Consider the following 14,130-nt stretch of genomic DNA (forward strand, 5'->3'; position numbering starts at 1 on the left):
ATAGCAATTGTAACTTGCTATTTTCTTATCTTAAAACTTGGTGCAGGCATTTCTCTTAGTGGCTAGGGTTTTTCTCGGTTTGTTTGTTATTTGGTTTTTAGGAGCATTAGCAACTAAGGCCATATTGCTCCGGGATATGCAGTGGTCATTCCCTGACCTTTCCGTATTTGGCAGTGATGGGCTCGAACCCCTGTCTAATCAAGAAGCGTGTGATACGCATTGCTGCTCCTTCCCACCTAGCTACGGAGGCGCCGTTTTTCTCGGTAATGCTTTCCATAATAAGCCCGTCTAATCAACGTTATAAACGTTTTCTTTCTTGTAATTTGCTTAACTGAAGTGAACTTACTTTTAAAAGACTCCGTTGCTGATTCCTCTGCAGAAAGTATCTCACCCTGAATGTCTAGTTCACGTATACCGTGTATCAGTTTAAAATTTTTCAGCCAACCTGTGCTTACCTTAAAATCTTCATTACCTCTTAATTTTCGATTAAAATCCAATACTTTTTTACACAACGTTGGGCCAGACACTGGTTCACCTAAACTTTCATTTGTGAAGAAAACAAAAAAAAAAAAAAAAAAGTGCACTCTAAAGCGGCATTTTCAGTTTTCGACATTTTCTTTCTCCTCCTAGATCCTCCTTCACTATCCACAATCGACACAAATTCTGTTATAGCATTCGAATTTTTCTTGATGTTGTAAATTGTTGAAGTCCCCACATTAAACTCTTTGGAGAGATTTCCTAAATTTTCACCTTTTCTAATTCTATTAATAATTTCATTTTTTGTTAAATCTATGCGTTTTATTTTAGTTCACATTTTACCGTAAAAAATTGAGAAAAATAATAAATTGCACAGTTTCGGGCCAATATTTTTCTTACCGAATTTGGAGTTAAACTAATCTGAAATCCGAGAAAACCCAGTAGTCTCTGTGATAATTTTCTAAACCACGTTTCTGAAGGTCACATAGTATTCTAGAGGTCACAACCATAAAACAATTTGCAGTTTTCGGTTTATTGGGCTTTTTGTTTGTACAATCTGTTATAAATGGGTAGTAAACTCGATCTTTCATTTATTATAATCAAAATTCGATTTGCCAATGTGATCACTATAACCAGCATTTACTGTACTACTGTTAATTAAAAAAAGAAGAAAGATCAGCCTTTCAAATTATTTCGGAAAGCTGACTTTGGATAGAACATGTTCTACTGTGTGTATGTATATATAATTTGTATTAATATTAAATTAAATTGAGTAAGTATAAATGAGTAAGCATCTGTCATACCTAATTTATTAATCTGCTTTCATCGAAACCATTTCATCTACTGTTTACCTCTTTTCTATGTGACTCTTTAAAATTTTCTTTTAAAGAGTTACATTAAAAACCCATTATATATATATATATATATATATGAACACATACACAATAGAACGCCGGTTATCTGGAATAATTTGAAAGGCTGATTTTTTAATTTTTTTTTATTAACGGTAGTACAGCAAGCTCTGGTTATAGTGATCACGTTTACAAATTGAATTTTGATTAGAATAAGCAAAAGATCGAGTCTACTACCTATTTATAACATATTGCACAAACAAAACGCCCAATAAACTAAAAACTGCAAATTGTTTTTATTGTTTTATGGTTGTGACTGCTATCTACGTGACCTTCAGAAATGTGCTGTACAAAAATATCACAGAGACAACTGGGTTTTCTCAGAAAGAATGAATGAATTTCAGGTTAGTTTAGCTCCGGATTAGGTAAGGATAATATCGGCCTGAAATTGTGTGATTTATTATTTTTCTCATTTTTTTCGGTAAAATGTGAATGAAAAGAAAACGTGTAGTTTTTAAATTGCAACAAAAAACGGAAATTATTAATAGAATTAGAAAAGGTGAAAATTCAGGAAATCTCTCCAAAGAGTTTAATGTGGGGACTTCAACAATTTACGACATCAAGAAAAGTGTAAAAATGGATGAACAGCATGTAAGAACTTTGAGAAAATGTAGAAGAAATGCTAATGAAACATGAGAGGAGAGATCTAATAGACTACAAGACTGAAAGGAGACTCTATGACTATGAAGACAAACAGAAAACATCTAGAAAAGAGAAGCAAGATTGGAAATGAGAAGACTGGTGAAACACCATAGGACTAATCAAATAGAAGTATCGGATGCAAATAATTAACAAGCTGTAATTAATGTGGAAGAGCATGACATGGAAAATATGTGTTACAACTGTGAGTATTGCAATGCAAGATATTGGACACATGAGTTAAAAGCGTCGAATAAATACACTAAATGCTGTCATATGGAAAGGTTTCACTTGACCCACTGTCTGAGACACCTACTCTATTATGAGAGCTGCTTGCAAATAACTACAGTTCTCTGTAGTTATTTGCTTACGTGAAGTAAATAACTGCAGAGAACATATATGAGAGTACAACTCAGCAATGGTGTTTGCATCAATGGGCACAGAGATTAAATCACTGCCTGGAAATGGTCCATACTGTTTTAGAATACACGGCCAGATTTACCATTTGGTCTCACCGCTATATCTAAATGAGGCAAATAAGCCAGGATATGGACAACTTTATATTTTCGATTCTGCTGAAGCAACAACAACAAAACAGTTTGAAAACAATCAAACTGAGGGTGTATGGCTGAAGTAATGCAACAACTGGATGAGATGCTGCAACAAGTTAACCCATTTGCTGAGTCATATAAACAAATGCATCAAATAACCCAGGCCAATCCAACAATGAATGTGCACATGGCATTTATAGAAGACTCAGACTTAGATAAGAGACGATATAATGCACTTACATCCAAAACAGAGGTTGCTGCAATATTTGTTGGAGAAGACGGGGAACTACCTGCAATAGAGATATATGCATATATCCCATAGGTGACTGCTGTAGAATTATATCACCGCTAAACAAGAATGGTGAAGACTGAAGGATCTAGATTAAAATATTTATGCCATAATAAGAAAGATGGAGTATGTTATGCCAGGTACAAATAGTATATATATATAATGTATTAATAACAAGTAGTTGTAGTAAATAGTAACAGCCTGAAAAGAAATGATAATTAAAAAATTGGAATGGTTTATGGGTAAGGGGCACTGCTAAGTAATAGCAGAAATACCCAACGACCATAATGGAATATAGATAGATTTGAGTATGAATGGAGAAATGCTGACCACAACAGATGTAATAACAATGGAAAAAATTAAATAGGCACCTGGAAAATAAAACAAAAATAACACATATAGCACTTAATTCTATAGATCCAATGATTTTAACTTTGTCATCAAGGGTCAGCAGTCAAAACTAAAGGAAATACAGCAAGAAGCAAGGCCTCTGTTTCTGATATGAAATATACGTAGCAAGAGGTAAAAACGTTGGCTGATGTATATTTCATAGCTGACACGATGGAGACCAAAACAGAAAGGAATAAACACCAGATCAAATCAAAGCAAAAATTAAGATTAAATTAAATTAAAATAGCAAACAACACAACAGGAATTTAAACAAAAGTAATTTAAAATGAAGATGAAAGGATCTAGACAAAGGAGGACAACTTACTGTGGTGCCAAGCAGGAGCAGGAATTATGGGCTGAAGGGAGTAAACATCAGTCTGGCTGTATCGGTGAACCAAAGAAATTAGCAAATTGGTTCCCAGCATATTTATATGCATGTTAAAGTATCCCCAAGTGTGGGAGGAGAGAAAGTGTAAATAGGTCAAAGTTAACATTACCAGTGTGATACGGAGGTCAGCAATTAAACAAATAAAGCATATCAACCCAGTATAGGGAAGAATTTCAAAACTGACAAAGTAGCATAAAAAGACTCTAAACTTTGTTGCAGACAAAAAAAAAAAAAAGTGAGAGATAGCAGAAAAATAGCACGAATATTGCTTTTGGTTAACCGAATTGCTCTTGAGAAATAAAAAAACATAGGGTGTAAGAACAGTAAAAAGTAATTGGAAGAAGGGGAATACAGTGGTGCTCGGGCAGTCCAGGGTTGCGAAACCCATATCAATAGTAGGACCCTGGACTTGTGCCCACCAATTGGTTAACTATGAGGGTATTGTATTTTGATGGTTATTTTGCGTTTTTTAGATTATTCGTCATATATTTATGATAACAGAATAACATTACTGACTTAAACACATGGAGCATACTCCCCGACCTATGTCCAGGATGGTACTATTGGTATGGATTTCACAACCACGGACTGCCCGAGCACCACTGTATTCCCCTTCTTCCAATGGCAATGAGAAATTAGTTTTATAATGAAAATTCAAGCAGATCATACTGAAAGGTACTTGTTCATTCAACAATAGAGTTTATGATATTGTAGACAAAAAGAGACCCATGGAGTTGTCATCTGGAGTGAAAAGGAATGATTCTGAAGCAGCAACAAAGAGCTCAATAGTTTCAACAGTGACAGGCAAGGCGATTTTGAAAGCACAAGAAAATAATGAATGTAATTTTAATTCTCTCAAGTCTGTGAGAAAGATATTCCTTTCTGAATTATCTCAATCAAAACTGTGTACAGAAAAACTGTACACATATAGAAAAATTATATTCAACGTTATTGAACATTTTGACAAAGAAACACTAAATGATAAATTGGAGACATGAAGCAAGCAACAATTAGTGTTCTAGTGTATCTCCAGGATTTTCAGAATGATTCATAAAAATGATTCCAAGTCAATCAAAACATAAATGTTCAGGTTTCTTATTGCCCAATAAATGTGAAAAAACTTAAGTTATTCTCTAGACCAAATGATCACAATATTTAGAAGACTAACAATCCAAAAGTTTTGCATTTATGATAAAATATATATATATATATATATATATATATACTTAAATTAATCTTAGCACTAAAAAAAAAAAAAAAACAGAAGTTAACTATTAAAATTCTTGACAAGATGGGATTTTTTGGAAGAAATCTCAAAACAGAAAAAAAGTTTTAATGGAAAGAAACGAATAAGAATAAAATATTTCCTTTATAGGGTTCGGAGCTTGTTTGTTATTTGGTTTTTAGGAGCACTAGCAACTAAGGCCATATTGCTCCGGGATATGCGGTGGTCATTCCCTGACCTTTCCGCATCCTCCGTATTTGGTGGTGACGGGTTCGAACCCCAGTCTAATCAAGAAGCGTGTGCTACGCACTGCTGCTCCTTCCCACCTGGCTACGGAGGCGCCAAAGGGTTCGGAGCTGAAAGCCTCAGATCATGGGGTGATTTACTAGACAAACAAGTTAGTGCAAAGCATCATTTTAGTTTGTAGTAAATCACCAAAGTAGGTGCAATGGCATAGTTTTTGTTACATCCCATATTGCAATATGAGAATTTACGATGTTGTGAATTCAAAATATGAGATGTAACAAAAATTATACTATTTCACTTACTTTGGTGATTTACTATGAACTAAAATGATGCTTTACACTAACCAGTTCATTGAATAAAATATTTTTAATATGAAACAAGGTTTTATGTTTCATAAGACTTATAATTAAAGTGTAATATGTATTTTTTAATTTCCAAAAGTTTTATGTCTTATCTTTAAATTTAAAAACGTTCAGAGGCTTTTGCTCTGCCAGAAAAAAAAATTGTTTCACATTTTCCAGTAATTAACAACTCACTGGTTAAAGGAATTAACATGATAAACCCACACATTGAACTTATTTCACAATTTCAGAAAATACGAACTGATTTGGTGATGCACAGAGAGAATTAGGGGACCATCTCGAGCAGATAAGCAGGACAATACATTTCTTTAAAAAAATAAATAATAATAATAATAATAATAATAATAAAAAATCCCTACCAACACACTGCATAGATAATTTTGATCAGTAGCCCATCATGAATTTTCCTCGTCCACAAAGACAGGGTATCCAAAGAAACCTCCTTTGTGAAGGAGGTTTCTTTGGATGATACAAAACTGAAACCATTTCCAGATGATTCAAGATATTTGTGTTTGTATGGCAGTCTCCAGGGTTTCCCCTATAGGATATCTACAAATCTTTATTCACCAACTGGAATATTGGAATCTGCAATAAATGGTAATGCAATAACAAAACGATAATCATGGCAAAGTTTACCAACCCAAAAAGGCATAGTGGGTACTTTGGTCCAACAATTTGCAGTCTGCCACCACTGGCAGACTGCAAATTTATGAATAAATTTTGATCACAGTTGAAAAAGAAGCCACAAAGTAGACTTACAGTTCTGAAATGATAGGGGAAATTCTTAAAGGATGCATGTTTGTGCAATAATTCCAGCTGAGGTGGGTGGCTGAACAAAAGTCAGTAAGGGCACAGTGTAGTTGGTTCTAGGAAGTTTTACACTAAGCCCAGGGAAATCCATAGGATGTGCCAGAAGTGAGCTTAACGTGCCAAGGTCAACAGTGTGTAATGTGTTATATTGCTATTTGAGGATGGAACTATACAAGTTATATCCCATATAGAAGCTGCTGATCAATGACAAAACCAAGATGGAATTTTGTTGTAATTTGGTAATGATTACAGTTAAACAATGATTACATAATTTGGTAATTATGCTGCTGTAGCATGCACACTTTCTGATTAGTGAATAAAACTTTAAGATAACCTCATCACTTGGAAGTGGTATCAGATTTGTATCATGTATACCCTATTCCCACAATAACATTTTAATTTTGTAAAGGAGGCTTGTAGACACCTTGCACATTCAATATTCCTGTATCTTTTATAAAAATGGTATGTGATGTCTGACACTACTTTTATAACTGCTTTATTAACACGGTCCCAATTTTTGATAAGAGAAGATAACTTTCTCTTGCTGTTACACATCGCTTTCACTTGGCAGTGAGAAATGGTGGTTGTTTAAGTAGTTATATAAGAAGTTCTTTTCATGCTTGCAGATTTTCCTTTGGAATACTGCTTGAAATTTTCCCAGGCATTACATTGATTGCATGCTGATTTTTTAAGAAATAAAATTTCTTGCTGGGCTGTATGCAGAAATATAAAAAGGAAGGGGTTTAGACCCATTAAAGGGTGCAGGTACCATGTGACTCAGAAAATGAATGAAAGTATCATATCTACAAGACATCCTTCATTTCATTAGTTACCTTACCTGAGAGTGAGAGTATATTCTCCTGAGCCTTTATTAGATGCATCTCTAACTAAAAATGTACCATCAGGTGTATCCTTGAGTTTTTCATTTACTTCCTCTCTGCAATAAATGAAAATAATACGTTCAAAAACAATAAGTGATGCAAGTATTTCTTTTTTTATAAGTTTGCTTATTAAATACTTTCCAAATAAATTTATGAAAGTACTTTAGGAGGAAGAAAAATAACTAAAATAATACAAATGAATATGAATAATACAAGTGAAAAATGGCTGTGTAAGGGTAAATAAGAGTAAGAACATGTGCCGTACACTAAGCTAGGAGCACTGTAAATGAATTTGATGTATTTGAAGTACTGGTTAAGTCATCAAATACAGACACTGTAGGGATAGGGAAGACATGGTATCACTCAGATCTAAGTGATGCTGAATTTGAATATGGAAAGTACAATGTTAGCATTAGTTGAGGCCTATGATGCAACAAAGCAAGCTTATATAGCATCAGCCAAAAAAAAAAAAAAAAACACCCCTTCCTATTACACCCATTTATTCACTCCAAATGTTTGTCTAGTTCAGCCTTAAATTTATTTAGGCTATCAACTTCCACAACAACAGATGGAAGTTTGCTCCAGCAATCATCTACCCACTGGCTAAAGGCAAACTTCCGCACATCTATTCTACAAATGTCTTTCCTCAATTTGTATTTATGCCCCCCTCAGGTTCTTAATCTGAGCAAGTGGAAATATCCCATCAGCATTGAGCCTGCTTAATGCTGATGGATACTTCCGCTTGTGTATACAGGAAGGGCAGACAGGACAGGAGGGATTATGCTCTTAGTGAAGAAGCATATTAAATCTAAGGCAGTGCATCCAGTTGAATTGGGTGATGGGTGCAATGTTGAGTCATTTGTGTGATATAAGAACTGGGAAAGGGAAAATGCGAGTAGGAGATTCATCTGTTGAATCTCCAACAGAAATTCATCTGTTGTCTCTACCATTCTCCCAACTCCACTAATCACTTGGAGCTCTTTGACTTCCTCTCTTTGCAACTTGACTTTCTCCATTCCAACTTTCCTAACAGTGAGGTAATTTTCCTTGGTGATTTTAATGTTCACAACTCCAGCTGGCTTCCGTTTTCTAGTCACACCGAAACAGCAGGTCGAGATGCTGAGGCTTTTGCAATTACTAATGACCTAGCACAGATTGTTCATTTACCTACAAGAATTCCAGACAATCCTAATCATACAGCCAATATGCTTGATCTTTTTCTCACAAACCACCCTTCTAAGTACACGGTTGAAGTGAGAGGTCCTTTAGGCACTACAGATCACAACTTGGTGATTGTCTCTTCTCCAATGGAACCTTTATCTCATGGCTATTCCCAACCTCGTGTTGTTTGGCATTACAAGAATGCAAAATGGGATGGCCTGCGAGACTTCTTTTCTTCTTTTCCTTGGTTGGATTACTGTTTCAAAACTTCTGATGTCAACGTTTGTTCAGATCGTGTCAGTGAAATTATTCTTGCAGGAATGGAATCCTTTATCCCACACTCCACTTTAAAATCTCGTCTTTTATCTAAACCTTGGTTTTCCAATAAATGTGCTAAGGCTGTTCAAGAGAAGAATGTTGCATATCGTAATTGGCTTGTTTCTAATTCTTCAGTTTCATTTTCTGCCTACACCAAAGCTTGCAACAATTGTAAAGCAGTTATTAATCAGTCCAAACTAGAGTTTGAACAGGCTAAGAGTAGAAAACTTGCTTCTTGCCCTAACGGTAGCCGAGCATTCTGGTCTCTTGTCAAAGCTATTGGCCGCAACTTTTGCCCATCTCTGCTCCCACCTCTATCCAAACCAGATGGTTCTGTTGTCACTTCAGCCAAGGATAAAGCTGACCTGCTAGCATCCCATTTTTCTTCCAACTCATGTATTAATGATCTTGGTAAAACACCTCCCACCATTCCCAACACACTCCATTCAATGCCTCCTGTGGTCTTGCATCAAAAGGATATCAGAAGGATTTTGATGAATCTCGATGCTAAGAAAGCTCCAGGTCCTGATGGTGTTTCTCCACTTGTTCTCAAAACCTGTGCTCCTGAACTTACTCCTATTCTTTGCCACCTTTTTTCACTTTCTTATTCCAAAGGTGTTTTTCCTTCTGCTTGGAAATTTGCTCATATCCAGCCAGTTCCTAAAAAGGGTGACAAATCCCTCCCATCCAATTATCGTCCCATTGCAATTACTTCTACTCTTTCTAAAGTAATGGAGAAATCAATTAACCGCCAACTCTTAAACTACCTAGAAACCTTGAGTCTGATCAACGATCGCCAGTAGGGATTCCGCCAGTGTCGATCCACTGGTGATATTCTGGCTTATGTTACCCATTTATGGACTAATTCAAAGGAAAGGTTCGGTGAAACACAAGTAGTTGCTCTTGACATCTCAAAGGGTTTGATTGTGTTTGGCATAAAGGTTTTCTAAACAAGCTTCCATCTTATGGTTTGCCAATTGTTTTTAGTAATTGGTTATCCAGCTTTCTCTCTGATCACTCACTGAGGGTGATGGTAGATGGCTCTCTGTCTTCTAACTTCTCCACTAATGCCAGTGTCCCCCAAGGTTCAGTTCTTTCCCCCACTCTTTTCCTCTTGTATATTAATGACGTTCTTCCATTAACTGGAAATCCTATTCATAGTTTTGCCGATGATAGCACATTGCATTCCACTTTCCATTTTGAGAAACCTTGTCCTGCTCAATCAGCTTCAACTTCTCGAAAATCTGCTACCAATTCCTTAAATGCCGATCTTCAGGTAATTCTCCAGTGGGGCAAAGACAACTCAGTTGATTTCAACCCTTCTAAAACTCAGTCTTGTCTTATATCTCGCAAAAAGGATTCTTCTGCTCCTATGCTTATCTTTAGTGACACTCCGATTTCTAGGCAAAATGATATATCTCTTTTGGGGATTACCCTGACTTCTAATCTCTCTTGGCACAAGCACATTACAAACATTGCTTCCTCTGCATCTAAAAAACTTGGTTTTCTCTTTCGCTCTCGGCACTACTTTTCTTCCAAACAGCTGCTCACTCTGTATAAATCGCAAATCCGCCCTGCCATGGAATATTGTTCCCACATCTGGGGTGGAGCCCCCAAAACCTCTCTCAAGCTTTTTGATTCCATTCAGAAGAGGGCAGTCAGGTTAATTAATGATACATCTCTAACAGAGTCTCTCCACTCGCTTTCTCATAGACGCATTGTTTCTGCTGCATGCCTCTTCTACAGATACGTCCATGGGCACTGTTCTTCTGAATTGGCTTCTATAATTCCTGCACTCTCTTTCAAAACAGTCCGAACACGTGCCGCCACCAGCCAACATCCATTTACTGTCCAACTTCAAACCCACAGAACCAACTTTTCATCTTCCTCATTTATTCACTCAACTGCCGTTTTCTGGAACAACCTTCCTTCATATGTATTTCCTGAAAATTACAATCTACAGAAGTTCAAGTCCAATGCCAACAAATATCTTCTTTCGTCTTCTCAACCTCCAACCCAAGCACGGTACTAAGTACTATAGGTTCTAATACCTCTCGTGTTTGGGGGTTCATAAAAAAAAAAAAAAAAAAAAGGAGAGTGTTATAGGCCTAATGACTGTGATGAGTATACCAAACAGCTACATGAGAAAATAGAGTGAGCCAACAAAGCAGAATGTCTCATAATGGGGGATTTTAACTTTTAAGATTTTGATTGGAATTTGTGAGTTGGTCAATCACACACTAGCAAGGCGTTTGTGGATTTCTTGGATGACTGTTTTCTACTGCAGGGTGTTAGAGAGGCAGCAATACTCTTGCTGAGTAAGAGTATTGCTGATAACCAGATCAAGAGTATTGCAATACTCTTGATCTGGTTATCAACAGTGATTCTTCATGCATTAAGAATCTGCAGTTGAGTTGCAGTGATCACAGTGTACTAATGTGGAATTTAATTAAAGACATAACTACTGTCAAGAGTTAAGGGAAAGGCTTTTACAAGGGTGACTATAGAGGTCTCAGAAAGTTTTTAAATTGTATGCAGTGGGCCAAACTGGTGAAGTTACCAACAGCAAATTCAAAATGGGAAGTATTTAAAAAAAAACTACTAGGTTTTTCATACCAACAAAGAAATTGTTCCAGGCTTAGATCTAAATGGATGTCAGATGAACAACTGAGACATGTGGCAGAGAAGAAAAGTGCATGGGATGTATATAAATTATCACGCAACACAGAAGCCTATAGTAGATATAAATTAGTCTGTATTCAAGTCACAAAGGAGATTAGACAAGCTAAGGAAGATTATGAGAAGTCACTGGTGAAGAATGCCAAGAAAAGCAGCAAAAACATGTTTTGACAGTAGAAGTAAGGGGTTGGATCACACAGGCCACTCAATGTCAATAGGTTAACTGTTGATGACCTTGCTCAAGTTGCTGAAAAAATTAATTGATATTTCACATCTACATTCACACATGAGGAATTCTTTACAGGAGGGGTTGTCAAAAGTTTATCAAACTCCAACTGGGAGCTAAATGACTTTGTGTAACTGAAAGGAAAGTAGAAGAGAAACTGTTGAAGCTGAACATAAAAAAGGCACCTGGGGTGGATGCAATCTATCAATCATATTAAGGGAAGCAGCAGGAGGTAAGCAAACCTTTAACCCATAATTATGATAGCATTCTTGGGTTCAGTGGAAGAGTTCCTATGGACTGGAGATGTGCAAATGTATCCTCATGTCATAAAGGGAGTTGGAAAGGTGATACGAGTAATTACAGACCAGGCTTAAGCTGTTAAGCCTGGTCTGTAATTACTATTTTAGGGAAAATAATGGGGGTCACAGGTTAACATCTGTCCCAGGGAAATAATGGATTCACTGGTTAAAGAAGAATGCAGATCCATCTGGATCGGAGGGAGGAATGCAATTATGCTGCAGTTATAGCATGGTTTTGTTAAGGGGCGATTTTGTCTAAGCCATCTCTTAGGTTACTATGATGCAGTGAAAAAGAAACTGAATGCAAAAAATAATTTTGATATCATATACAGTAGAACTTCGATTGTCCGTCACTCTATTTACCACCAGTCTCTGTTAACTGTCACTTAACCCCACTACGCCGTAATGCATTGCAATATTGGTGCCATGTGTCACTCAGGCTTTGTTTACAACTCACTGTATATGATTGTACTTTAATCTCTTGTTTCATATTTTAATAATTTTTATTTAGTATATCCATTGAAATGACAGAAAAACTAAGCAAGTAGTGTTGAGATTATCATGAAAAATTGAAATAATCAATCGTCTAAGAAAATGTGAAAGTGCTATAAGTATAGCATCGGAAAATAGTAAATGATATAAAGCACGATACAGACAAAATTGAAAACCACGTGTCAAAAATGGAAACCACTGACGGTAATGTTAAAAGTCGTAAAACAATGAAGCTTGCTAAAAATTAACAATTGGATACTGCAATGTTTCAATGGTTTGTTCAAAAATGTAGCCAAGGAATTCCACTGTCGAGACCTATAATAATCAAAAAAGCCATTGAAATCAATAAAAAAGTAGGAGGAGATCCTTCATTCAGTAGGAGGAGATCCTTCATTCAAGGCTAGCATCAGATGGTTGGACAAATTTAAGCTTTGCCATGGTATTCGACAGTTGTCGATCGAGGGTGAGAAGCTAAGTGCAAAGAGAGCAGCAATTTCTGTTTATCGTGAAAAACTACAGAAGGAAATAGCTGATCGAAGTTTGATTAAAGAACGAATATACAACTGTGATGAGACTGGCCGTAACTGGAAGGCACTACCTCAAAAGACACTGGCCTCAATGATGAACATATGACACCTTGATAAAAGATTGCCTCACTATAGTGGTATGTGCTAATGCCAGCAGTAGTCATAAATTGCCTTTGGTTGTTAGAGGAAAACCAAAAAGGCCTAGATAATTTAAAAATATTAATTTAAATGCTTTGCCAGTTAAACATTTCTCACAAAACAACGCGTGGATGAGCCAAGATATATTTCATGATTGGTTTCATAAAATATTTGAACCATGTGTAAGATTACATTTAGCATCAAAAGGTTTACCACAATATGCAATGCTACTGATGGGCAAAGTGCCTACTCATTCCATACACATATGTGATTTAAAAAGCAATGGTGGCAAAATATTCCACTTTCTGCCAGCAAATACGACTTCTCTCATTCAACCGATGGACCAAGGCGTGATTGAGAGTATGAAACATTGTTATCACAAAATGTTCATTCAAAAACTTGTTATGGCAGAAAATAAATTAGAGGTGATAGAGTTTTGGAAATGCTACACTATAAAAGATGCAATTTTCAATGTTGCTGATGCCTGGCATGATGTTCCAGTTCAAACAATACAATGAAGCTGAAATAAGTTGTGGCCAGAAATATATTCAAGTGATACAGAAACCATTCCAAAGGAAACTGAAATTTTGCAGTTGCAAGTGTTACTTTTGTGAAAAATTCACAACATTGCCTCCCAAAAGGCTTGAGGGCTAATGAAACAAAAGAAATTGATTGGCTTTTTTAAAAACAATTTAATTATATAATATTGTTTTCTTTTAAAATTTTATAACATTACTAGACCAATGTAAGTCAAAATATTAAAAATAGGTATGTATGTAGTATGTATGCACTATGATTTTTTTGATAACCTGGTAAAAAATAAATAATAATTAAAGTTTAATTAAATTTCATTAGGTTATGTATTATGTAATAAAATAAATAAGTTAGGTGACCTGGTCAATTGAATATACAGTAAACTCCCACTATTCGCGGTATCTGTATTCGCAGTTTCGCGATCGCCGATTTAATATAAAATGAAACCTAAAAAAATGTGGATTTTAAAGCGCCGTGAATATTTTCCACCATGAAAAACATGGGCGTGGCTAAAATTATCTTTCCCGGTCAAAACAGCGCTCAGTGGGTGGGGGGGGGGGGACAAAATCGCGAGCGTGGATGTTTCT

General features: G+C 36.0%; 1 protein-coding gene across 5 annotated transcripts in view; it reads right to left on the bottom strand.

Annotated features, from left to right (window-relative positions):
- The window catches only part of Pi3K21B (phosphatidylinositol 3-kinase regulatory subunit alpha), a 519,263-nt gene that overhangs the window by 114,227 nt on the left and 390,906 nt on the right, over positions 1-14,130 (bottom strand). For all 5 annotated transcript variants that reach the window (XM_090372927.1, XM_090372928.1, XM_090372924.1 and 2 more), the window contains one exon: positions 7,127-7,225. In XM_090372927.1, coding sequence (XP_090229053.1) covers positions 7,127-7,225 — 99 coding nt within the window. The remainder of the gene's footprint in view (positions 1-7,126; positions 7,226-14,130) is intronic.

Source organism: Mastigoproctus giganteus, chromosome 4 (assembly GCF_048544385.1).
Source record: "Mastigoproctus giganteus isolate SK-2022 chromosome 4, ASM4854438v1, whole genome shotgun sequence".
Classification (NCBI taxonomy): domain Eukaryota; kingdom Metazoa; phylum Arthropoda; class Arachnida; order Uropygi; family Thelyphonidae; genus Mastigoproctus; species Mastigoproctus giganteus.